At 36.4% G+C, this 26,945-nt stretch overlaps 1 protein-coding gene across 1 annotated transcript in view; it reads left to right on the top strand.

Moving 5' to 3' along the window:
• ANGPT1 (angiopoietin 1) overlaps positions 1-23,726 on the top strand; it is a 159,667-nt gene extending 135,941 nt beyond the window's left edge. The window contains exons 8-9 of the mRNA XM_021388672.1: positions 10,951-11,081; positions 22,001-23,726. Coding sequence (XP_021244347.1) covers positions 10,951-11,081; positions 22,001-22,161 — 292 coding nt within the window. The 3' untranslated portion in view covers positions 22,162-23,726. The remainder of the gene's footprint in view (positions 1-10,950; positions 11,082-22,000) is intronic.

Here is a 26,945-nt window from a genome sequence, read left to right as displayed (position 1 = left end):
ATACAATTTTGGAAAACCAAAGGAAGTTCAGTATTCATGTTTCAACTCTGTAACTCTGTGATCTAGTTAGTGTTCCTCTTATATTTTTAGCCAACAGCTTTAGCCATAGTAGACAGCCTGAAGGAATATCAGGCATGGTTCATGATCAGAGTGACAAAGTTTTACTTTCATTGTGTAAAAGTGTAAATAGTTCCATAATGTGAATCACAGGATCTGGTCTCCTTATAGGAGATACTTCACTGTCAGAGACTTTTTTGGACAAGGCCATTGTCCCATTTTGTTTTATGCAAAATCTTTGGAATCTGAAGACATTGTCATAGTACTAGTCTTCGGTTTTACTTTTTTTTTTCCTGCTCTTCTTTCATCTTATTCTTACCACTTGCTCTCATTGCATGCTGAATAGTTTGTACTATATACTTCTCTTGATCTCCATTTCTCCTGCAGGGCAGGCCTCTTTAAGGTTTAGTTATCTCTCTGCCTGATTTGAGACTTGAGATGTTATCATGACCATGCCGCTTCAGATAAACAGTTCAATATTTAAGGAAGGGGCCAATATCAATTAAAATATCACATTTTCTGCTCTGGAACGTAGTCCAGACCCTTAGGATAGAGACTTGTTCCAGGCAGACTAAGGCAGGCTAAGCTCTACAAACTTTTGACTGAATCTCCACAACTGAACAAACAGTGATGGTAAATTTTAAAAATATATGTACTATCTCCATTTAGGAAGTTAGTTGTATTTCCTTGTTAATTTTATGTGTATGTGTGTATGCTTATATGTATATAAATACATATATGATTTGTGGAACATGAAAAATTACACGTTGTAGAAAACTTATTCAGCTCATTGAGATTTACTTTCTAATTTCAAAAGGCTTATAACCTAAGTTTTCTAATAGTAAGTATTAGTAATAAGTTGTTATTGAAGGGAGTTTGAAAATATTGAGAATGTGAAATCACTGAGTGCACAGATACTGCTGTTTTCCTGAAAATGTTAGAGAGTTAGGCCTTATAAACTGTATTTTGTTGAAGAATATTTAGGAATTAATAACAAACATTCTCAAATAGCTTTTACTTGTGTTAAGCTTCAGGTAAATACTGGGGTAAAAAAGGAAAATGCACTTAGTTATATTTTCTTTTGCATCTCTGTAAACAGAGAAAAAAAAAGGAACATTTGAATGTCATCTTCACAGTTTTCTGACTGCAAAAAATAGCATTGAGTACAGCAAAGTTTTAATGGGAATAATTCAGTTGTAGAGCTGGACCTGTGGTACATAACCTTCTTAGAGCAAAACTGTAGCTTCAGCCATAATTTTCAGCACGCTTTTTACAGAGAAAAAAAACAAAGCCAAGAGAAACAAAACTACATTAATTGTTAATGTACTCTTAAACACGTTAAGTTAATGCACTTATACAACTTAAGTATCAAACACCAACATACCTCAATAAGATTTATATATTTTTTGAGATAGGTCTATCTAGGAAATTTATAACTTCTGCAGTTACTTATGATTAATTAGTTTCAATTAAGTAAACTCTGTGATAAATATTTTACTGTGGCCCACAAATGATATTTTTCAATGGCACTTCAGGGTAACAAGAATCTAGTATCTCTACAGTAGTCATCAGAGTAAAAGTTAGCACTAACAATGTGCTGATATATTAAGTTTTGCATTTGAATTTTATCAAAAACAGTTAATTAGGATAATGTACAACCCATGTGGATGACAATGGGTAATTAATGTCACCCTCAGTATAACTAAAGCATAGATTTATGAAATTCACTATTATTAAATATCCATTTGAATTTCAATTAACTATATCTATGAGGTTTTTAGAACTCAAAGCATATTTTGGGATAATTATTAAATATAAATTTTACTGGAATTGTGCTGTTCTTTTTGACAAGATTTTCAAGTAGGATTAATCAATTCACAGTTAAATAAAATTTCAAACCAATATTCAATGAACCCAAATTTTCAGTGAATGGAAAACAAATTAAAATAAAAATACACAATCAATAAATATGAGCAGCAAAATGTATTTACATGAACCTTAGAAACCTTTTCAAACTTCTCAAATGTGTTTCTTCTGTGCTGAAAAATCCCTTTAGAATCAGTTTTGTCATTTCTGCTGTTGCCTTCAGTCAAACTCAGGAACTGTACTTTAGCTGGGAGAAAAACATTTCTGAATTTTAAGTTAACCAAATTTCTGAAAACTGGGCTTTCCTTGTGCCTTGAGCAGATGTTCAGATAAGTTCTAACTTTGTATTTTATTTTTTAAGAAGTTCACCCATTTTTAGTGCTATCAAAACAATCCGTATTATCATCATACTATATGTTCAGTGTTTACATGTTATTTCAAGTTTGAAAATAAAAATAATCTTTATACTTTCTAAATGAACATGGTATTTATTGTACAGAGATTAATTATCACAGAAGTGGTAGTTTCTGCAGCAGTAGAAAATCTTAGCATTTTATTAGGTGATGGGACAGTAGCAAGATTTTAACTTTTCGTGAAGAAAATAGTGAATCTAATAATACATTTCGGATTTCCGTGGAAGTATATGGTGAATGATTTTGTTTTAGTAAGTATTGTGTTGAAAAACATTTTTAACAGAAAATTGTAGCATTAGATTAATGTATCTCTTTTGTGCTGTGTTTGGTGAGAGATTAGAGTAGAGGGAATTAGTTCTGTTCAACACATCATTGTCACAGTAGCCTTTATGCTTCTGTCCCTGCTAGCAGCAAAACTGAGTGTTGCCGTATGTTTCCTCTCCATCACCACCATGTTACTGACATCAGCTGCGAACTTAGCAGCTTATGTTGCCTCAGTGACTGTTTCTGTGGCTTCTGTAGCATGTATTTCAAGCACTAGAAGCATATGTTTGCTTGTTCACTGTCCATAAAAAAAGTGAATTTTAAACATTTTCCGTAAGTTGTGACAAAGCACAATTTGTCTGCATACAGCAGTATGGCAGGCCGTCCACTTTATGGTAGGAAAAGTTTGTTTGGCAGTAAATCTGGATATATTTTAATTATATCCCTGCTCACTGTACCTTGTCCCAAGTTATACAGCACTTGAGTCGATTACTAAAGAAATTTAAGATAGGAGAAGGCAAATTTGTTTTATCATTCCTTTGTAGACATCCAGTACCTCAAGAAAGCCCATTAGGTGCCTGTGCAGTTTGCTGTAATGTGTAGCTCTATTGCTTTTTCATGGCTCAGTTATTAGCTGACACTCACACCTCAGCCTGCACCACCGCATGCCTCCCCTTTATCGATTCCTCTCCTTTGATCTGTCAGGTGTGCATGGCTCAAACACAATCTAAAAATAGCACTAGCTCTTCAAAGAGAAAACAAGGTTTTCTCTTAATAGTATGCAGTTCCAGGCAAGGTCTACCTACCATGTAGTGTTTGATGTCCCATAGGCTGTACTGAATTCTAAAGGAAAAGTGTTCATATTCATTTATTGCTGTATTTTATATTACCTTCTTGTCCTTAAAACTGAAAGATATATATTCTTGGTCTGGATATATTGAATTAATATTTTCTATGTTATAAACAGCTGGCACATTTCACTTGTCTCAACAGGAGAATGGGCAAGGAGTTGCAGTAATGTCAAGTTTAATCATTACAACATTGAGTAATTGCTACAGAGATGCAGAGGAAAAAATACAGAGGTCATCTTGTCTTACACTTTTCTTAAGGAATGGTGGGAGGAATTTGTTGTCGTGTGCTGGCCACAAGAATATTCAGAGCCAAATTAAAAATCTGTTCATGTTGTCAGAGCTACTTATGACATTATGTAGGTTTTTGACAGTCTGCAGAACCATCATGTCTACTGTTTGCAGAGTTACAACTTCTACTAGGAGTCCAGTAAAGTTAAATAGAGAGTCCACGAATTTACTACTTATACTGTTGCTGAATTTGCACTAAATTTAAGATTTGGAAGAATTCAGTATTGCTATCTTTTTACATTTACATTGCTGTTTTTCTCCAGTCAGACATCTGTTTTGAAAGTCTTGTTCTTCATGCTGTCACTGCTTTTACATCATTGTAGGAAGGGCAGCAATAAAGGTGGTGAACTGTTCTTGCAGTTTAGGTAAATGGGTTAGCAGCAGCTCAGAGTTTTGTAATAGCAGTGATGACTGAACTCTGTATAGTTTCTTTAATTTCTCTAGTGTATTTTCCGTTCTTTAAGAGCAGCTTTTAATTTACTTTCAGTGCTTACTTATCTTTTCATAAGGAGAGTACCCACTGCTGTAATAAAACATAAATTAAACATTTTTCCCTGAAAATGTTGGTTATGCTTAAGAAGAATTTTTCTAACAGAAAAAGAATGTAAATGGGTGCCCAGGTAATCTAACTCTAATCTGAAAGACAAAAGCACCAACTACAACGTCTTGCACTCTGCAACTCAGAACAGTTCAAGCTCACAGGAGACTACCTGATCACCACAGATGGTTCATTCTCTTCAGCAAAGAGACTGTTGTTTCCACTGAATTCACAAATGCACCCATAGAAATGTTTCTCCTTATCCCTGAGCAAGTACTAAAATACTGTACTAAATACTGAAAAAGTTGAATGCTGACCTAGGCCTCCTAGATCGTTAACACATTTTGTCTAGCTGCATGTTTAACAGAATTTTGGCAGACTTTTCAGTTTCAACCTCAGTCACAGCAGATTTTCTTTAGAGTAATTATTTATCACATTATTTATCAAGTATTTGAAATATAACTTTATTACAAAAGTTTGTTTTCTAGTCAGAGGTAACTGTTACTATTAATGCTTCATGCCATTTTGCAATATGATCATAAAAAAGCATTTGGGGAGCTAAGGTGTTTTTTATTGATTTACAAAATGTGTGTTAGTCACCAACAAAGCTGCGTGAGACTTGCAAACATCCTAGCTATTTCACTGATAGACTGCTCTAAATGAAGAACTTAATGATATCTAGAGACTCAGGAAAAAAAATTATAGAAAGAAGTAGCTGATATCTCAATTCTGGGAGACACTGAACTCTCACCAGTTCCATTAAAAAAAAAAAAAATGAGGACAAGTGCTCTATAAGCAAACACTGAAGCAGAAATTGTTTCCTTCCGTTAATAGCATTTAGCATACGATCTTTACACAAGGATTTATGATTGCATTTATTTTTTAGATCTTTTAATGTCTCATTATGTGTGATGCAATCTTCATACAACAAGGTCCAGAAATACTCAACCGTTTTTGGACTTCATCTGGAATTATTCTGGGCTCCTCTATTAAACTCATCAAACATTGTGTGAACAGAGCTTAGCTGTGTATGCTTGAAAGAATAATTCCAGGAGATCTAATCAAGGTGATCAAAAGAAGTTCCTGGTGTAAATTTGAAATCACTTCTTCAGGCTGCTCTAGAATGTTTGTGTAATTTTTGTTAGAATTATTCTTTCCACACACTATAATTTAGAATCATAGAATACTAAGGATGGAAAAGACCTCCAAGATCATTCAGTCCAACTGTCCACCTACCACCACCATTTTCCCACTAAACCATGTCCGTTAACATTACAAATAAATGTTTCCTGAGCACCTCCAAGGATGGTGACTCAACTACCTCCCTGGGCAGCCTGTTCCAGCACCTGACCACTCTTTCTGAGGATAAATTTTTCATAATGTCCAACCTGAACTTCCCCTGGGGCAACTTGAGGCCATTCCCTCTAGTCTTAATTTGCTTTGCTTTCAAGAGACTGCAGCTAGAGGAACTGTGTCAGACAATAGGAATGGTGAAAAGCAAAGTATGTTTAAGAGTTCTTCCTCACCATCTGTTTATATAAATCCCTCACTGGTATTGCAACAGTAATCACATGGAAAAAATGCAGAGGAAATTTCTAACACTCATGTTAGATAAGACATAACAGTTGCTTCTTTAATGTGCTGTCTTTCCTTAAGTATGTCAGTGAACAAAGTCGTTTTTCTCTAAATACCATCAGCTGCTGTGTTCCTCACTGTGATCTTAAAACTTCATCAGATTTCCTTATAACTTAATATACACACGCAGCATTTCTTTTACTCCTGTTTACTCATACTTTATTTGCTAATACATATTTGTTGCTATTTTAATTTCAGTGTATATAGATGAAGACTTCTTGTTTATTTCACCATAACTTTTCTTTTCTCGCCAAAACTGTAAATCTAAGCAGTGTTTCAAGCACTGTCCTTGATCTGCAGAACTTGCCTGCAATGAGTAAGTGGGAAAGCGGGAGTCCTGAAGCTGCTCCTGGATTTTGGTTGGAATGAGTTTCTTTTTTTATTTTTGACTTCCTTTCCTTAGTCTTAAGTACAAACAAGAGCTCTACCCTTAATCACTGTCTTTTCTAAAACAGGGCAATCCTGTCCTGATAGTTCTTCAGAGCTTCTGTTAAAGATTCAATCCAACCAATTTGATTCTGTTATCAGTAAAAATTTAACTAATCCTAAGTTATAAGATACCTACTGGTGACTGAGGGCTAGCAGAATCATCACTCACTAGTACAAGACAGTGTTGTTCTGTTTCAGACCATGTTGGTTCTGGCACATATGGCTTGAATGGAAGTTCAGAAACAGAAGAACCAGCTGCTTCAGTATCAGTTTTCTTTTTGCTTCAGCCTAAATTTTGACCCAGCGTAGTGCCAACTTTACCATATCATTTATTCCAAACTCTTTTTGCAGCACCCATTCAGGTAGAAAGTTCCTTAGCAAAATATTACTGCTTTATAGAATCACTGAATCATAGAATTGTTTGAGTTGGAAGGTATCTATAAAGGTCATCTAGTTCAACTCCCCAGCAATGAGCAGGGACATCTACAGGTAGATCAGGCTGCTCAGAGCCTCATCCAGCCTGACTTCAAAAGTTTCCAAGGGCAGGACATCCACCCTCTCTGGGAAACCCATTCCTGTGCTTCACTGCCCTTATCATAAAACACTGTTTCCTTATATCCAGTCTAAATTTCCCATTTTAGTTTTAAACCATTCCCCACTATCAGGCCACCTCACTGCCTTCTCTTCTCCAGGCTGAACAGTCCCAGCTCTCTCAGCCTGTGTTCCATCCCTTGGATCATTTTTGTGGCCCTCCTCTGGATGCACTCTAACAAGTCCATGTCTCTCTGGTACTGAGGATTCCACATCTGGATGCAGTACTCCAGGTGAGGCCTCACCAGCGCAGAGCAGAGGGGCAGGATCACATCTCTCAACCTGCTGGCCATGCTTCTTTTGATGCAGCCCTTGATATGGTTGGCTTTCTGGGCTGCAAGGGCTCATGACCAGCTTGCCACACACCAGTACCCCCAGGTCCTTTTCGGCAGGGCTATACTCAATCCTTTTGTTCCCCAGCTTGTATTGATAGTGGGGGATGCCATGACCCAGGTGCAAGACCTTACACTTAGATTTGTTGAATCTCGTGTGGTTCACCTGGGCCCACTGCTTGAGCCTGTCTAGGTCTCTCTGGGTGGCATCTCATCCCTTGGATGTATCAGCTGCACCACATAGCTTGGTGTCATCCACAAACATGTTAAAGATGCACTCGATCCTACTGTTGATGTCGCTGATGAAGATATTAAAGAACACTGGTTCCAGTACTGACACCTGAGGGACACCACTAATCACTGATCACCATCCAGACACTGAGCCATTGGACACAACTCTCTGACTACAATCTTGCAACCAGTTCCTTGCCCAATGAACAGTCCAACCATCAACTCCATATCTTTCCAATTTGGAGAGAAGGATGTTATGGGGGACCATACCAAAGGCCTTACTGAAGTTTTTCTCTTTTTTGGCCCCTGTGACACTTTTTAACCTATCTGTTTCATCAAGTAGCCTCAGAGTATGGCTCATCTGTTCACTGCTGTTGTATGGTAGACCTGCTACAATTCCTTACTTGAGGTTTAGAGCTAAGCTAAGTCATTGCAGACCTACCCAGACAAGTGGTGTTCAGGGAAAGTCAAACATAACTGGCAAGATTAAGTCTGCTCCGAGTGGAATGTTTATAAAATATCAGTGCAATAGTATGAGCTTGCAAGTAATCCTAATGCCTACCCCTTTGGGGAAAACATTGCACACCACCACACACACACTGATCTTTTTTTTAGTGTTTTGTTCAGTATAAGAATATTTTTAATTGGACTAAGTGAGTTTTATAGTGTTGATTGTTAGTAAAAAAATCTGGCTAGCATTGTCTTCCTGACTTAGGTAAATAGTATTTGCTTTTTATACTGACTTTATGAGACTTCTGTGAGTTTTGGTGTTGCTGATATAGTGGCATTTTGAAATCAGATTGCAGGTATCATGTGAAAAGTAATTTTTCTATCAACACAACCTCAGAGAAGTTTATTTTGTTCTGCAAAAAATTAGGCACAGCTTGTAAAACAAGGCAAAATTCCAGTGAATGAAGTTGAGATTAATTCCAGCCTTTTCTTTATGTGGAACAAAGAAACAATGAACAAATCCAGATCTTAATGTAATTTTATCGAAAGAAAGCATGCTGTGATAGAGTAACATTACAATTATGGGTTAATTGCCACTGTGATTGGACAATGGCATAATGTAATGATTTTGCTGTATGTCTGTTCCTTGGTTGTTCCTTGTTAAGCTTCTGAGTGTGTTCGTGATCTTCTCTTGCGGCTTACAGTTTGCCTTATCTATTTCTTTGCAATCCAAAAGTATTAGACTATGCAAAGTATTCATCTCTAATCCAAGAATTTTTACATGTATATAGGTATATACTTATCTATAGATAAAATTTACTCCAAGGATTGAACCTAAAGTTATTCAATCATCAGATTCAGATCAGGTAACAAGTAGCATCAAATTCAAATGAAGGTAGCTGTTGGAAGGATAGTTCTGACAGCTGTCTTTCTTAATATGTTTTTATTTTAATATATTAGCATTATTAGTATAATTAGTAGCATCTATTGTTTCCATTTTTAAAGATAGAAAAGAAGTGCATAGGAAGAATTTAAGTGAAAATTAGGTGAAGTTTAAGTCAGTCTGAAAGTATGAATTTTAGACTCTCTAGAGCCCCAAGTAGTAGTTATATAACTTCACATCTTGGGATGTCTCAGTAACTCAGCATCCAACTTTTACATGGCTTCACTGGGATACAGAGAAGATGTTTTTCTGTAACAAGGTTCCATGACAAGTTTAACAAGATTGGGTTTGTTTGGATCTAACATCCACAGATGCGTGCAAGACAACTAAACTAGTATCCATGTACTTGATATGTCCCTTCTCCTCCCTCTCAGAAGGAGAGCTTCAAACCCAAAGTTCTGTGGGAGAACTGTATTTTATTAATTTTATGTCTAGGAAACAGATTCTTCTTCCAATCTCTGAAAGATGTCAATGTCTTAACTACTAATTTGTTTAGCAGACTGGCTTAGGAGTGTTCCCTACCCCTGCTGTAGGCACTATGATCAATTTAAAGCAAATTATCTATCTTCATATAAACAAATGTAGGAATGACATTCTGTTTAAGGCATTTACTTTTTTATTCATCCAAAATCTCTGGAATAAATTGAACAAAATCTTAGAGGCAGTAACCACAATCAGTGAATCATAACTGCTGCCCTTGTTCACTGTGTTTGTTGAAGTTAGGGAAGGCATTTTTCTAGGATAGCACTCCCATCTGTAAATCAAAGAGAGAAAGTCACATCTCTCCTACTTCTGATCCCATGACTCATTCAATATTTCAGAGATATACATACCCCTTTTCAGTAACCCTAGAAAAAGCTTGTTTCTCACCTTCTCTTCAGTGGAGCAGTCTGTCCCAAATCATGTTGTTGGTTATCCCTGTTCCTCCTGTATTCCTTCAAAGCTTCAGTGAGATAGGTACAGGATGCTTCTTCCCCCTTCTTTTGCCCCAGTGACTAAGGCTTGCTCCTGGGATGGGGACATTATGGCTTCATATTTCTCCAGAAGGCTCTGAGATCCTCCTTCATGTATATGAAAATATTATTAGCAAAATATACCCTCATCTTGCAGCAACATTTTACAAAAAAAATATGGGTCAGATATCTGATTTAGGCAGCTCTGTGCAGGAAGTAGTTTTTTGCTGCAATTGTCAGTCTCCTCATGATGTCTGTCTCCTAGAGATGTTTACACAGAGGCAAGGGAAAACACTGTATGCAACCTTATTTTTTCTCTTCAGCATTTCTGTGTGTATCTCCTGTAGCTGTGAACTCAGGACAGACATGGCCACATCCCCTCTTGTTCCTCTGGTAGGACAGAAGTGCTCCGTTCAACATCCCTGCAGTTGGTGTGTTTGATTTTGGGCACTGCATCACTGAGCAGCACAAATGCTGTTGTTACTTGCTGGAGCTGGGCTTAGATTCCTAGCTCACGGTTGTGTTTTCAACTAGTTGACAAGGCTCCTTAAGGAAGGAGATATTTAGCATTGCAAATCATTAAGACTTCTGTGGCTTGAACTATAAGTTATTTTCCATTCATCACTCAGAGACAGCTTTGGCAGAAGTTGGTTGCTGGCTTGTCATGTAACTGGTGGAATTAAAAATTCCGAAACTGATGAAACACACTTTCAAGCATAGGGATTAATAACGTGATTGCCATTAGCAGGGAGTGCTGTTTTTGTATCACAGTAAAGAGACGAGCTGTATAAATACTTAATCATTGTATTAATGTATTGCAGATCTCTGGGCACCCCTCCTCATTCCCTTTCCTGTCTTTGAAACCTTCTGCTTTCTTGCATTTTCCAGTGTGGATTTCCTGTGCTCAGTTCTGCCCCGGTGCAGGGACTATGTCCTGCAGGGACTACAAATACATTGAAAAAAAAACAAAAAAAGAGACTGAGCAAAAACACAAGACATTTCTGAAGTTTCTGAATGTACTTTGTACAAGGCAAACTTCATATGCAAAGAGATCTGGATATTTTATGGTTCCTTTTGGTGACACTGATTGTTTTCTCTTGCTGTTTCAGGCTTTATTTAAAAGGTCACAGTGGAACAGCTGGAAAACAGAGTAGCCTGATCCTGCATGGTGCTGAATTCAGTACAAAAGATGCTGACAATGACAACTGCATGTGTAAATGTGCTCTCATGTTAACTGGAGGTGAGTACAACGCTGAAAATATGTAGTACATTTTGTTAAGAGTCCACTCTGTTTTTGTCAAGAAGTATGGATGAAGTTGCATTCATGGATGTGTAAGTACTATGTGAAAATTCCTTTTATTATTATTACTCCTACTCTTTTCTTTATGTATGTTGTGGTAGTGCCAGTACCCAAGTTTTCTTCCCCAAGGGAAGTATTTATTCAGAGGTGCAGTGAGTACATTTCTGTACTGAAGCTGTTGCAACAAGTTCAGTAGGGGAAGTACAAGATAGCATTCTTGTTGAGGCAAGAAAGGCAAAGTAAGAGAGAAGAAATTAAGAAATGAAGAAGGGGGAAAGATCTTTATAAGATGCTGGAAAGGAATCCTTCAGAAAAAGAAGAGAGAAAGGGCAGGGAAATAGAAACGTAGGTCACTCTGAAAGTAATGAGTTGAGGGTTTGTCTGGGATCCAGAAAATCCAAAAGAATCACACCCTTCCTATCCCAAAAGACAGTGCCCATCATTCTAACCTCTGAGGGCTGTGTCTTGAACTTTTTCTTCAACGGGGAATTCACATGTCACCACTCCATGGACTGCTCTTTTGATTATGGCTTGTAGTGGTGACACCTGCAATGACGCAATCCAGGAAACTGTTCCTTTTAACCTCGTATTGGTTCATTAAGTCATGATAAACTTACATACGGTGTTATTTCTGCTCCTCTGTGAGCATTTGTTGGACCTACCTGGGGCAAACAGAAGTATTCTAGCATTCCTGCTATTGTTTCCAAGCACTGAAGGCAATACTGAGCTCTGTACAGTTCCCTGATTGTAATCCACCAATTCATGTGGATGAGCTGATTGAGATATTCTTCACTGCATGGTGTGACAGCTGTGCATGGCCATCTGGAATGTGACTTGTCTTTTATGTCGCTCTCATCTCTGCTGAAATGCACTACCCAAGATGAATGTTGACTGTCAATGGGTGTAATTTTTTCCAAATGGAAAAATTCAGTGATACACCTTTATTTCATATGCACTTCCATGTCAGACATTTTGTCAGACTGCCCCTCTACTGCCATCGGTCACATGGCAACAAAATGTAACAGAATATTGGTGGGAAGGTTCCACCTCTGCCACACCACCAACATCCACCTCTGGTGTCATGGACCAGCATAATAAAACAGGAGGCATTACTTTCAGAGTAGCCTTCATAATAGAAGGTAAAGTTTAAAAATTATCAGAACCTGAAAGTGAAATATATTATATACTTCAATTAGGGGTGTGATACTATTATTGAAATAACTACTGTTATTCAGCTATCTTATGTACACATACTTGTGAAAGGCAAGACTTGTAGACTCAAATTGTGGCACTTAACTGTTCTGTAACTTTTAAAATAACATCCTTAGTGAACAGTCAAAATGCAGAAGGCGAGAGAGAGGAATTGGGGTGGGGGACATCACAGAAAAGTAACATTTGGACAGCTGAAAGAACAAAATTAATCTGACTGCCAGTAAGTGAAGCATATTTGACTGATATCTGTTCCCTCCCATATGGAGGAGGAATATCCAAGGTTATCTCCTCATATAGATGCCTAAAGACCTGCAAAAGAGTGAGAAATTTCTCTGTAAATTGGTTCTTATTTGAGTCACTGAATGGGCAAGTTCATTTTTACCTCTTGGACATCACACTAAAGGAGAAAGCTTGCACTGTGATTCTTTGATTCATAGACTGAATAACCAGGAAAGGCTCTTATCTTCACATCCGATCTTCTGAGAATCTCCCTTAGTGATTTCTAACTTTCTTGGAAAAAAACCCTGGAGCATAAAAATTATTCAGTATTTTGGATCAGACTTTAAACCTGATATTATTTGTGGTTACTGGCACTCTGACTATATCCAACTCAGGCCACATTCAGGCATATATGAGCCTATCATCTCATAACAGAAGATGGATTTTTGTCAGTGGAAATTCTTAGCAAATGCACAGCCTACCTCCATATTCTCTTTCCTAACTGGATATTACCCAGGTGGGAGAGTCTTTGAAGGAGTTGGTTTTTTATTAAATGTCAGTTCAGGAAACTTCTTCCAGCAGACAAGTGATCAGAGTGTTTTCCTATTTGTGTAACAAAAGTTACCTCTGGGGAAAATAAAGGGTAAGAAGTCAATAGTTGATTTTAATTAAAACTGTGATCTTTCCCCTTAGATACCATGCTAAACTAATGGGTAAATTCTTCCAGGACAGGTCAGAGCCCAGTGAGAATCTCCTAAATGGGAGTCGTGTCTGTGCTGAAGTGCATATTCATTCATGTATCTGAGCTGCCTGGAAAACCACCTCTGCTCCTAGACAGCTAAATCTGGGAGCTGTGGGTTTTGTTTATTTTCCTACCCTGACTTCTATGGCAGGTCAATGCCCTGCTAAGGTCAGCCTGCTGTTGAACAACCATTCCACAAAGATTCACATATATTTTGCTGCAGCAGTCCCGTAAATCAACAGGAAAACCACAGATTGGAATATGCTGGTAGCATATGAAAGGAGTAAGGAGGAGGGGGGCGAATTACCAGAAAGTGAGGAAATCACAAATAGAACAAATCACTGCAGTGTAGAAGGAGATGCAACTAGGCCTTGAAAAAAAGGTGACTGAAGCAGCTGTGCAGCACTTAGTAAGGTGTAGTTCTTTGGGAAGAGAAAGACCTCAGTCATGCAAATTTCTTTAAAACCCTGGATCAACCTCCCTGCTAAATTATTCCTCAAATACTGCTATGATTTACTCCTTGGAAAAGACTTTCTCAGTCCTGTAGAACTATCCAAAATTGAATTAAATACCAAAACATTAGTTTAGTGAGTAGATTTCAGTTTTATGCCACAGAAAAAGACTGATTAAAGTAGCAATCCAAGAGAGGTTTTGGAAAAGCTCTTCTTTTTTTTAAAGTTATCAGACTCTCTGTTAGTTTTGGCAGCATCACAGACAGCACATTAATGATGAATGATATGAAATCTAAAAGCAGGTTCCTTGCTATCTTGACAGTTTGGGTGATCCTGTTATCTCTATGAGGTGAACTGAATATATTTATGTCAGGAATAAAGCCTGAGATAAGCTGACGCTCAAGACTGTGATATGGTTACAGTCAAGGCTGAAAATAAAAATGTAAGGAAAACACACATTTCTCTCTGTGATCTTACTCGTTGTCAGTTTTATTTGGTCTGTATAAAAAATATTTTCTCTCCTCCTTTCTATCCTTTCTCTCCCCCAGAATAAAAAAAAATAGTGAAAGAGAATTACAATATAGCATCAACAAAATATTGTGTTTTTGTGCTCCTTGTCCTTTTGAGAACCACGTTCTGCTAGTTCACTCTATCTTAATATTGATTTTAAGAAATAGTTTTATAATGTTCACATATGAGCTGGATTCTCAACTCCTGCGAACTTCATACAGAAGTTAAATGTTTTAGCTGTTTTTTTCTGGAAAACTTGGAAAATTTCAACTAAGCACCCTCAGTTTACTCTAAGTGTAGAATAGGTATATTTTTTCATATCATTTCTTCATTTAAATTTGACATTTGTCAAAATAGCATCATCATTTTTGTTTCTGAAAATAATCACAAGGGACTGGTGCAACATCTCTGGACAGTAAGCTGAACAAAAGATTGCGTTCCCATATTATTTCAAACAGTATTCTAGACGAGTACCCCAGTGATCTACATGCAGAGCTTTTTGTAAGATGCAGCACTTAAAATGTAACAAACTCTTGTCAAAAAGAAGTGGATAGATGTTCAAGGCCCTTCAGATTGATTTGCAGTGAAAGAGCACTTAATATCTCTGGATCAGATCTGTTGGCATCAGGCCATGTTAGAGCATCCTGCCAGGTTCTACCTATCAGCTGAGCACAAATTGTTTGTGCAATCACCTACAGGCACTTCAAAACAACTTTCAGTAACTTGGATGGTAGTGAAAGTCTTAATATACTTTGTTTGTCTTGCCTTTGCTACAAGCTGAGAAGTTTACACAGACATTTAAATTTAGGTGACATGTGAGAATAAAATTAATCTTGTATTAAGCTTGCCAAAGTGATATGGAGACATTCTGTATGTCAAGCTAAGACTGAAAAAGCATAGAATTATTTAAATAGTTTATTTTAATTGACACGAAGAAGAGGTCCATTTGTTTGCAGTCTTCTGTCTCCAACAGCAGTAAGCAGTAGATACCTCAACATGGGTGTCAGAACAATGCAAACAAATAGTACTTCCCCTTTGTATTTTCCCAGTCTCAATCTTCTGCATCTCAAGGGTTTCCTGAGCCTGAAACATTTCCCATGAATACATTTAACAGTCCTTCATGTATTTCTTGTCTATTTGGTGAGATGCTGCTCAACGGCAATCCCAAACAGTGGTGCATTTGTTGTTTTACTTGTTTCTCCATATGGCAAATTTTACAAATCTCTGGCAAGAGCAATATAGAGAACTCTTATCATTTCCTGGAGGGAAGTTCTTGTTTAAATGTAGAACTCTGTCCATATGTGATCTGGTCAGAATAAAAAATACAGCTTCTGTTATATTTTGTTTGAAATGAAAGCTTTGAAAGTAGTAACCTCAGTGCACTTGAAATTATCTGGCCTGAATCCCAAGGGTATATGTCCATTTATGTAGGAAAACACCAATTTTTATGTTTCACTTATCGTTACTTTCATAAAGATGTTACATATAAAGGACCATCCACGAAGGATCATTTATATTATCTAACATTTTGTAGATGGAGGAATATAACCACCATGTAGATATGAAGTTATTGGAATTGCATTGATTTATGCTAGAAATGATAGAATAATAGAATCATAGAATACTTAGAGATGTGAGGGACTTTTAAAGGTCATCTAGTCCCTGCAATGAGCTGGGACATCCACAGCTAGATCAGGTTGCCCAGGGCCTTATCCAGCCTCTCCTTGAAAGTCTCCAGGGAGGACCTAAATCTCCCCTCTTCAAGCTTGAAGCCATTTCCCCTTGTTCTGTCACCACCGATCCTGCTAACGAGCCTGTCCTCTTTTTTCGTGTCGCTCCCCTTCAGATATTGAAAGGCTGCTGTCAGGTCACCTCTTCTCCAGGCTGAACAGCCCCAGCTCTTTCAGTTTGTCCTTGCAGGAGAGATGTTCCATCACTTAGAACATTTTTGTTAGATGTACTTCATTAGACGTATGACTACTAAGAACATCATCATTATATTACCATGTTTATAAATGCTAAATATGGACAATAGTAACAAAGCATTAGGAGAACACCAAGCAGTGATTGACTTATAAATTAGTCTATTTATGTATTTAGATGAGAACATATCCATCAGTCTACAAGTTTCAAATTATTTTTACCTCACAATTTATTAGTATTATAAAAGGAGTGTATCTTTCAGGTGATATGAAAAGATAATGACTTCTCCGTCATTACTGACAGCTAAATTCTAATTTTATCTTCTGAGTATCAAGTACCAGCTGCTAAGGAAGTCATAGTCTGACCAACCCAATAGTCTAACAAACAATAGAAAATAGGCCCAGAAACAACCTTCCTCTCCAAGACAGATTCTTTTGTTCTTCTCTAACCATTTATTTTTTGTCTTTCTGATCATCATCAAGATTTCTAATGTTAAAGATTCAGTCTTGCAATACAGTCTGTTACTGATTTTGGCTACACTAAGTGTAAGAAAGCTTTTCTTGATGTTTAAACTAAGTCTATGACAGTTTAAGTTAGTCCAATTTTGTTCTATCCTTCATTACTGGAAAGAATGGATTCTTCCTTGCATTCCTTTGAAAAAGATGCTTTTCTTGAGAAACTTTCTTGTGAATTTGAGATTTTTAGAAATTCCCTTCTGTCTTCTGTATTCTGGATAATTGTTTAATTACAATTTATACAAGCCAAAAAAAGAAAAAAACAAAAGCTGTTAACATTTGTTTTTTAAAACCCTTTTTTATGATTTTGGTTTTGACAACAGTTTCTACTATATGAAAATTATATTCATAACAGCAGATAACCATTATAAAAGATTTCCTCTATATTTTTATAGTAATATCATTACTCATGTGAGCAATACTACTTTATTAGGTAGGGTTTTGTTCACAAGAATTTGCAGAAATTATCTCAATGCACATTCATATTCAAGTAAAGATATAGTAACAGCAGATCTGTGAAGCTAATGTGATGATAGGTGGTTTAAAATGACTGAACTGTTCAAAATTCATTTATTTAATGAAAAGAGATTGCGGCATTTAACAACTTCTCAGAGGTAACAACAACAGTAATTAAAGAGCAGTGAATAGGATTTCACAAAGCATAAGTTTACTTTACTCCAGGGGAGCAACTGTCTACAAGAGTGATCCATGTTTATTTCTATAGCTTACTTTCAAACAATTTAGCAGTGTATCAGCTAAATTACTTTTTGTTTGGACAATATACTTTATGACTTAAGGATCGTTGTTGTGAACAGAGATGATAGTATTCCTTATAATAGAAAATTATTAAAAGTGGGTTAGCCACAAAAGACTGTAAGGCTATCCTCAGTTCAAATAAATAACTAAGCACTTGATGTTGACAGCAGCTTGAAGAAATTACCTGCGTTTCTAAGTAAAAACTTTCTTAACATTCTTGTGAAAGCCTCTCCTTTATCACTTCATTAGTCACTTTCTTCTACTATTATTTCTCATAACGTCTGCCCTTCATGATTCACGTGCATGATCCAAATGTCCCATGGACATTCCTGCCGAAAGTTATATCTGAGGTTAAAATCTTACTGCTATTCCAAATCTTCTTGATGCTTATTTGGGAAATCCATTACCTTGTAGTGAAAAATAAACAAGTTTCTTCAGTGGAGGAAAATCCTGTGAACCTCAGGAAATAAGCCAACATCTAACTGTTGGGATTCTTTCCTTGTTTCAGACTGTCTCACAGCCCTGGAACTGCTTTTCTTGGTGTTTCTTGCACTGGCCAGTGCAGGTATCTCTTTTAGGTACTTCAGTTTTATGTTCCCCCATTTCATCGTAGCTACCAAGAAAGGCACTGCTTCTATTCCTCTTTCCCCAGTCTACAGAGTTGTGGTTGTGGAAAAAAACATTTCTATTGCATTTATCCAAAGATGTTAACTTTGAGACATGTTGAGACATGCACTTGGAAGTTTTGTGATAATCTGAGACCCTATGGGGAGTGAAGAGTTTTTAGAGGACTACATGGGAAGAAGAAGAGAAATGATCCTATGAAAAAAAATATAAAAGAAGCAAATAAATAAAGGGGAAAATAAATTTGTTCTTTATTTTTTAAAGAAAGATACAAGAAAGGAAAGCCAGAATCTTAAATTAAAAAATTGTACAGTCTCACAAACAAGTCCAATACAGTAGGCAAAAACAAATGCTCACTAAAGCATATTTTGAAAGAAGTAATTATTTAAAAGTTTATGAAGTGAGAATTGAGTAGGTCCTCACAAAATATTTGTAAAATCTTGTGTATCTTTGAATCATTCCATTGTTTAACACAGATTTTGAATAGCAATGCTGAAAACCTCCCGAAAAAGTCAGTTTGTGCATCAGTTGCTGTTCCTTTAAGATGAGTGAAATGGTATCTAGCACAGCTTGACAAGTCTTCATCCCAGCACTGTAAACAGAACTCAACTGCATCTGTGTTCCAGCTTTGAAAAATAAGGATTAGATTTTTTCTGTTTAACTTTGTCTTAAGTTTCTACAAGATTATACTCTCGTTACAGTAAAACATCATCTGTACAGCTTTCTCTTTCTTTGCTTATTACCCCCTTAGGTATATCATTGTAATCAAAGGGAGGTCAATTGTATTCAAACAAAGGTCTGCCAGAATTTATCTGGCATAAATTCTTCCCTTAAGATTTCGCTATGAAGTGTTACTTCTGAAAAAAAAAACCACTAAGTATTATCCAAATTCTAAGAAATTACTTTACAAGTCTAGAAACATAAATTATATGAATTTGAATACAAAGGAAAGAGTAAACACTGGATCTGTAGGCTAATCACTGACAATGTTTTATCAGTGGTAGTAGGGTCTAATTTAGGATACCCTTGTACAGTGTGTTCATTACAGATGCATAAAAGGCTCACTGTCAGTATGAGGATACTGGAAGATTCACTAGGGCAGCACTCATTGTCTAAAAGGAGCTTCTCACAGTTTAATTCTATTTTCAGAATTTGTAGACAAACCCACACTGAAAATTGAAATTCTGCATTTCAGTCCACAGTGGCACCTGCAGAGTTCAGTAGCCACTCATCAGATGATCATTGTTTGCCTTTACTGGTGCCTGAAATAGGTTTGCAATGGGTCCTGGACAAATAACAATGCTGGGATGACTTTTTTAAAGCAAGGAGCATCTAACCATCAAGAGTAACAGCCATCACCTAAATTTTATGACTTTATTTGCCTGAAGAAAAAAAAGGCAACAAAAGCAAATATTCAGTACAGCAATGTTGTACGGAAAGATGCATAAAAACCTGTGCTGAAGATTCATGAAGACTATAGGGCTTACTATGTAGAAAAGCTACAGAAATCTTTATGACAAATAGAGCTTCTAACCACCAAGGTTAATATGTTCTTGGCATTGGGAGTATTAGCTCTTTGCAGCCAGGGAATTCATTCTGCCTTTCTCAGTCTGAAGCAGGCATCTCTGTACTATATTACATAGATACTCTGTAAGGTATTGCAGAAAAAAAATCTATTTCCATCAAGATATACTGCAAAACTCCCACTTACTTCAGTGGAGTCAGCATGTCACCTAGTTTATCTTTGTCAATTTGTGTACTGTAATCACATTTTTGCCAAGTTTCATGTTGTTTGGAGTTTTCCTTAAAACTCAAATTCCCATTACAATCTAAAATTCACCTTAACATGAAAACGTTTCAACTTTTCATGCTGTTGAAAAACAAATATTTTATGTAGGCTTTTTGGTTACTTTGTTTTCTTCTGTTTTTTGATGTCTTCAGGGCTCGTGGAAGCTGATGGGCAAATCATCAAATTCATACTGCAGGGATGCTGGAGATGTTGCTCAGGGCTCTTCCATTCTAACACATAAGAGTAGTTTGAATAGGATACCCTCATTGCATTTGATGTCTTCATCACAGTTAACTAGTTTAGGGTTCTTATATTATTGGAAATCTTGGGAATGTAATCAAGAGATTAATCTTATCTTAAAGCATCTACTTAAAACAGATCTGAAGAATCACACTTTTTCACCACTGGCCACATTTTCTCCCCTGGTTAAAGACATATATGCATATCTTTACTGCAGAAGTCTAAAGGCAAGATGATATTTTTGCATACAGTGTGCAACAAAAGCTGTGCTTGTAGCAAGTTTGAATTTTCTGCATTCAGCCATAAAAAATGACAGCAAAAACTCCATCACTGTTAGTAATATCCACAAGTACTTGATAAGTATTTCTGGTTTATTTTCAGTGCTCTGTTAACAAAGCCCTCACAAAGGTGCAGGTATTGCTCTACGTGCATTTTCTTTGCCAGAAATCTCAGGCTGAAAAGTTGCTGAGCTGTTACATTTCTTTTTAGACCTAACTTCTCAGTTTACTGCTCCTTCAGTTATGCCAGCTCAACAGTTTGTGGAATCATTCTGCAAACCAGATTGGTGTTTTGCTGTCAAAAAGCAAAGATCTATTTTTATTTTTTTCCAAAATCTGCATCACCTCACTTTTCAGAACAGTCTCACAATGCAGCTTCAGGAACAACATTCTAGAAGCACAAGCACCTGTGGAAGACATTTCTTGCCCTGTGTTTATAAAAGAATAAAATATATGGGACTGCACTCAGAGTTCAAAGGCTCAATGAAGGAAACAGGAAAAAAATAGGCAGGGTAAAGGGGCAGAAAAGACAGCACTTTTTAATCCTACCTATGATACCAATCAATTGTATTTGTAATAGCTTTTCTTAGTCAACAATAGTCACTTAACTATCAATATTCTGCTACCTGCAGACAGATAAATACAGTGCCTAAAAAACCCCATTGGTTCTTTAAATTTGAATGGACATTTGTCAGTTCTCTAAGTCCAGGTGAGAACATGGACAGAGGATATATAGAGAAGTGAACTAATCTCAAATGGATCTGAGGTAGGACCTTCCTGACGCTATTGACTCCAAAGTGTTTGTGTTTGGCAAATTTCAAAGTATGGTTTGGGAAGCTTTGGACTGAATATATTTTTTACATTCAAAGTAGTAGGAAAATCTGGGACTAATATAACTGTTCGTGCTCAAACTGTATGGGCAGCAAACACACCTTGATTGAAGTTGGCCATTCTGATACCTGACCACATGAATACTTAGGTAACCTACCAAACCATCTGTCCATGCATAGGTATTCTGTCTATTTCAACGTACACCATTCTGAATACAAATTATATTTCATAGTAATATTGTGATAACAATACAGCACCACCATATTCAGAAATTATACTTGCCAAGAACTTCTTACTTGTAACCAAATGTAAACTTTCTGAGCAGCTGGAAAATCACAGTCAAAGCAACAGGAAAATACCAGTAAATAAAATTAATCATCATGCCTATGCTCAAATAACCAAACAAGTAAAATTATGCAAACTGTTTCTGAATTATAGTCTTACTATAGTTTGTTTACATTAATTGGTTAAACTGTATTACTGTTTCAACATGCAAAGCAGTTTGTTTGTCTTTATTGTGCTTGTTCTTGCTTTACATTCAGGGTGTACAAACAGAAGGTGTTAAATACTTTTCTAGATCTGTAAATAATCGGCGTATTCTCCAGCACAACTGGCTACAGAAAATTACACTCACCATCTCTATTCCAGGATTGTTTCTGAGTTTTATGAGCTTGTTCGTGCCAGAAGTTGCTAATCAGCTAAACTTAGAAAAGAAAATGGAAATGCTTAGTAGTCTTGCAGTTAATTGTTTGTCCTTAACGGTTTCAGGCTGGTGGTTTGATGCCTGTGGCCCTTCCAATCTCAATGGGATGTTCTATACAGCTGGACAAAACCATGGAAAGCTCAATGGTATCAAGTGGCACTACTTCAAAGGCCCTAGCTACTCCTTGCGTTCCACCACCATGATGATTCGGCCCTTGGACTTTTAAAGGCTTTCAGTGGTGGATCCAAGAACAAACCAGGATGCCACTGCCCTTACCAGCACTACTATCATAGTCTGAAACGTGAAGGGCTTCATGAAAGCAACGTGTAGGAATGCTGCAAAGTCACTTCATTGTTACTCAATAGCCTTCAATAACTCCCCCCCAGTCACCCCACGTCTTGATGGCTTGGGGAGGCTTGGTTTAGAAGAAAGTGTCTGCAGTGTTTTTCTAGAGAAGAACAACCGAATCCAGTTACTCTAACTGAATCCAATGCTTGTCAGTTGATGGTGGGCTTTTTACGTTGTTGTTTTTTAGTGTTGTTTTCTTTAATAAATATATATAAAACATGCAAAAAACATAGCAGATTACTCAACAACAGCATCAGAATATGAAGATATGAAATATGTCAACCATGGTCCACTAAGTAGAATGTTTTTCAGCAGTGAAATGCCATTATTATGAAAAAAAAAAAAAGAATTATGGAGACTCCTTTATGAAAACTCATCTTAAAGCACTGAAGATGACCACTCCAAATATTGTTTTTTTTTTAAATGAACTGAATTTGAGTAGATGGATGATTTATGTTAATCCCAGAGTCCAATAATTTGTGCTAATATTATTTTTTACTAAATCCTTGGAGGATATGTTTCTCATAAATAAACTGAGTCAAATGTATGAAGAATGATAAGGGTAAGAAGCATAAATCAGTTGCTCTGTAGAGGTAAATGAGATAATTGACATAATCTCTGAGCTAGGATTTATAGTGTGATAACAAATGTAGATGTATTTTGGGCCTTTTCCCTTCTTTCATTAAATGAGGTCTGAATGTCACATACAAAAATTGATGGAAGGTTTAAAGACTGTGAAATATTATCCTAAAGAAAATATCGGATTTTGCATGGAATATTTCCACTGAAAGTACACAGGAAGGCAAATTGTTAGGTTATATAAAAAAATGATATAAATGCTTGGCTTAAGTCAATGAATTCATTGTACAGTATCCTTGCATGTGCACAATTTATCATTAATTATTTTACTTTTATACTAAATTTTCATTTTTTCACCATATTATTACATTTTTGAGTATCAGAAGCATGCCAGTTCTACACAGTGCTTAGGCTACAACTATAAAAAATACTCATCAGAACTGTATAGAAAATAAGGAATTGTGAACTGTAAATAGCGTGTTTATATTTCCTATGATGGTCATTTAATTTGTACATGCAGCCCTGATCCTATTCAAAGAGTGCAAAGCCTTAAAAGGATATAAATATTAGAAGAACTTTAGAAGACTTCTTATAGGTTTCTACTGTCAAAACAAAGAATTCTGTTGTACTGAAATGTTGCAGAGTTGTGTGGAAAGATGCATAATTCAACTATAGGTAAGGATAATGTCCCTATCACAACAAACAAAAAAGATGTTAGGTTGCCCACAGTCCCTCATGATTTAATCGTATGAATAAAGTAAATCTGGGAAAGGGCTTGTACTCATTCTAATTCTGCTATCAAAAGAAAAGAAAAGAAAAGAAAAGAAAAGAAAAGAAAAGAAAAGAAAAGAAAGAAAGAAAGAAAGAAAGAAAGAAAAGAAAGAAAGAAAGAAAGAAAGAAAAGAAAGAAAGAAAGAAAGAAAGAAAGAAAGAAAGAAAGAAAGAAAGAAAGAAAGAAAGAAAGAAAGAAAGAAAGAAAGAAAGAAAGAAAGAAANAAGAAAGAAAGAAAGAAAGAAAGAAAGAAAGAAAGAAAGAAAGAAAGAAAGAAAGAAAGAAAGAAAGAAAGAAAGAAAGAAAGAAAGAAAGAAAGAAAGGAAGAAAGAAAGAAAGAAAGAAAGAAAGAAAGAAAGAAAGAAAGAAAGGAAAAAAAAAAAAAGCTTGACCTTGCTCCCATTGAAATCAAAAGTAACATTTTTATTGATTAAAATAAGAGCAAGATCATGCTTATAATCTGAATGTGGTAAATTTGTTGCTTGTCTGTTGGTTAAGCTGTTTGTTCATTGAACTGTTACTGAAATTGGGCACAATGATGATCAAATATGTTAACAGAGTAACTGCTTTTATTTCCTTTAGCAGTTTATTTTTGTGGAATGGAGAAAAAAGGGCTTGGATTTTTTAATCATCCCTTCTTAAAGATCACAAGGCCCACAGGGTTCTCTGGTTTTGCTACAACTTGATATTTACTTTTTTAAAGTGGGAAGATCTTTGTTTTTGTGTATTTGTATATATTTATATATATATTTGAAATAGACCTGCACAAGGGTTAATTTGCTGTTTTCTGATGAATAAGTTACCAAACTACTCCTTGCTCAGCAATTTCTTCACAGAGCTGTTTTGTCTCAGTTTCCAGCAGTTTTATTAAATGTTCTTCATTTATGTGCAAAGACTGAGGTCCATCTTCCACTGCGTTCTCAACAGATATATTTTTCCAAGTCTCCAAGTTTGGAATGCAGTTTTTGCAGAATGTATTGCAAAAAGCAAAACTCAATCAAAATCAGAAGCATGATATTTACTGTTTATTTATCTTGGTTTGAAAAAAGAAAAAAAGTGGATTTGATTTCCTATCCTTTATAATAAAACATTTCTTAAAATTGCAGACTGTGATTTCATTTTTTTTGAGCATGCCTTTCTGTGACAGGCTAACAACATTTTGCAAGCCACTATCTCTCCCTCTAACAGACATTAAAAATTTATTAAAAGCATAGGAAGAGAGTCTAAGTAGAGTTTATCCAGATATAAGTATACACTATCAGATTCAAATACATATTTCAGTCTTGATTCAATTTTCTCAATTAAAATAATGGGACTGTATTTCTCTCAATTTAAGTTCAGATCATACGACTCTATCTTTAAAATAAGATGTTTTTTGAATTTCACATGCAAAGATACAAATAGAACTGTGATGTGTATTTCTTTTGCCTTTTGATATGTTCTTTTGTCATCCCTTTGACAAATTTCCATTGATCTCTTCACCAGCAATGCTTCTTGCTCCATTTGTATGCCTTTTAACACTGCAGGGGTCAATTTTGATGACTTTTTAGTGAATTTTTCCCCATTTTCTCAAATATCTTTTTATTAAATCAGCTTGTGAATTTCATTCATTCGGACCAAACTAGCTTATTATAATAGTTTTAAAAACTTTGAGGAAATACATTTATAAAAACACATTTTTTGCACCCATTGCCCCTTGTTCTATCACTTGGCATTGATGAGGAACCTTCTCAGTCTTCTCCAGGCTGAACAGTCCCAAGTCTCTCAGCCTTTCCTCATAAGAGAAGTGCCCCAGACTCCATAGAATCTTAGAGTCCCTCCACTGGGCTCTCAAGAAGTTCCCTGTCTTTCTTGAAATGAGGAGCCCAGAACTGATTCTTGAATGTCAACCACCTCTCCTGGGCCTTCCAATTACTTTCCAGTGCTTTAACCAATGGGACACCTCCAAGTCGATCCTTGAAGTGGTCAAAATTGTCCCTCCTGAAGTCCATTTCTTTATTTAAAATTGCATTTGTCATGGAAGAGACTAAAACAGTCAATGCCAATGGTAATAATAAAGTCACTGTTCACACTTGTGGTTTAGCTGAACAGGCAGCCCAGCACCGTGCAGCAGTTCACTCACTTCCTCCCCAGGTGGAATGGGGGAGAGAATCAGAAAAAAGGTAAGACAGATCAGTTTTTAAGATAACCAGAGCTTAATGGACAGAAAAGGAATCAATAATAATAATAATAATAATCATCATCATCATATACAAAACCTGTAATGCACAACTGCTCACCACCCACTGACCAATGCCCAGCCAGTCCTCAAGCAGTAGCAGCCACTTTGACCAACTCCCTGCAGTTTTATTGTTTCACATGATGCCATACAGTACAAAATATCCCCTTGGCCAGTTTGGGCCTGCTTTCTGGTCCAATCCTCTCCCATATTCTTGTGCAGGCCCAGCCTCCCTGATGATAGGACAGTTTGAAAAGCTGAAAAATCCTTGATTTAGTGTAAGCACTGCCCAGCAACAACTGAAATATCAGTGTGTTATCAACATTGCTTTTCTCCTAAATCCAAAACATGACTATATACAAACCACTACAAATTAAATTGTCATAGAATCATAGAATTGTTTGAGTTGGAAGGGACATTTAAGTGTCATCTAGCACAATCACCCTGCGATGAACAGGGACATGTAAGGCTAGAACAGGTGCTCAGAGCCTGGCTCAGCCTGGCCTTGAATATCTCCAGGAACAGGGAACCCACCATATCACTGGGCAACCCATTACAGTGCTTCACCACTCTTATTGTAAAATATTTTTCCTTTATATCCAGTCTAATTTTCCCCTGTTTTAGCTTGAAAACATTGCCCCTTGTCCTATCACAGCAGACTCTGCTAAAGAGTCTGTTCCCTTCTTTCTTATAACCCTCATTTAGATATTGAAAGGATGCTATCATGTCTCCTCAGAGCCTTCTCTTCTTCAGGCTGAACAGCCCCAGCTCTCTCAGATTGTCCTTACAGGGGAAGTGCTCCCTCCCTTGGTTCATTTTTGTGGCCCACCTCTGGATAAGCTCTAACAAAATTAAAATAATTTCAGCCAAAATCACGACAACCCATCACAGTTAAAGATCTTCTTTTGTGAAATAGGAATATACATATTTTTCACAAATCAATAGATGTATTTTCCATCACACATAGATTCTTAGTTTTCAATTTCCTCTAAATCTGGATGTGTAATTTAAATTCACATTTTTCTAAGTGCCCTAGCATCCAGTACTGGCCTATTAAGCAAGCAAGTAATTTACATTTATGGTACAAAAGTTC

This window comes from Numida meleagris, chromosome 2 (genome assembly GCF_002078875.1).
Source record: "Numida meleagris isolate 19003 breed g44 Domestic line chromosome 2, NumMel1.0, whole genome shotgun sequence".
In the NCBI taxonomy this organism is placed as follows: Eukaryota; Metazoa; Chordata; class Aves; order Galliformes; family Numididae; genus Numida; species Numida meleagris.
This window is presented reverse-complemented; position numbering and strand designations above follow the sequence as displayed.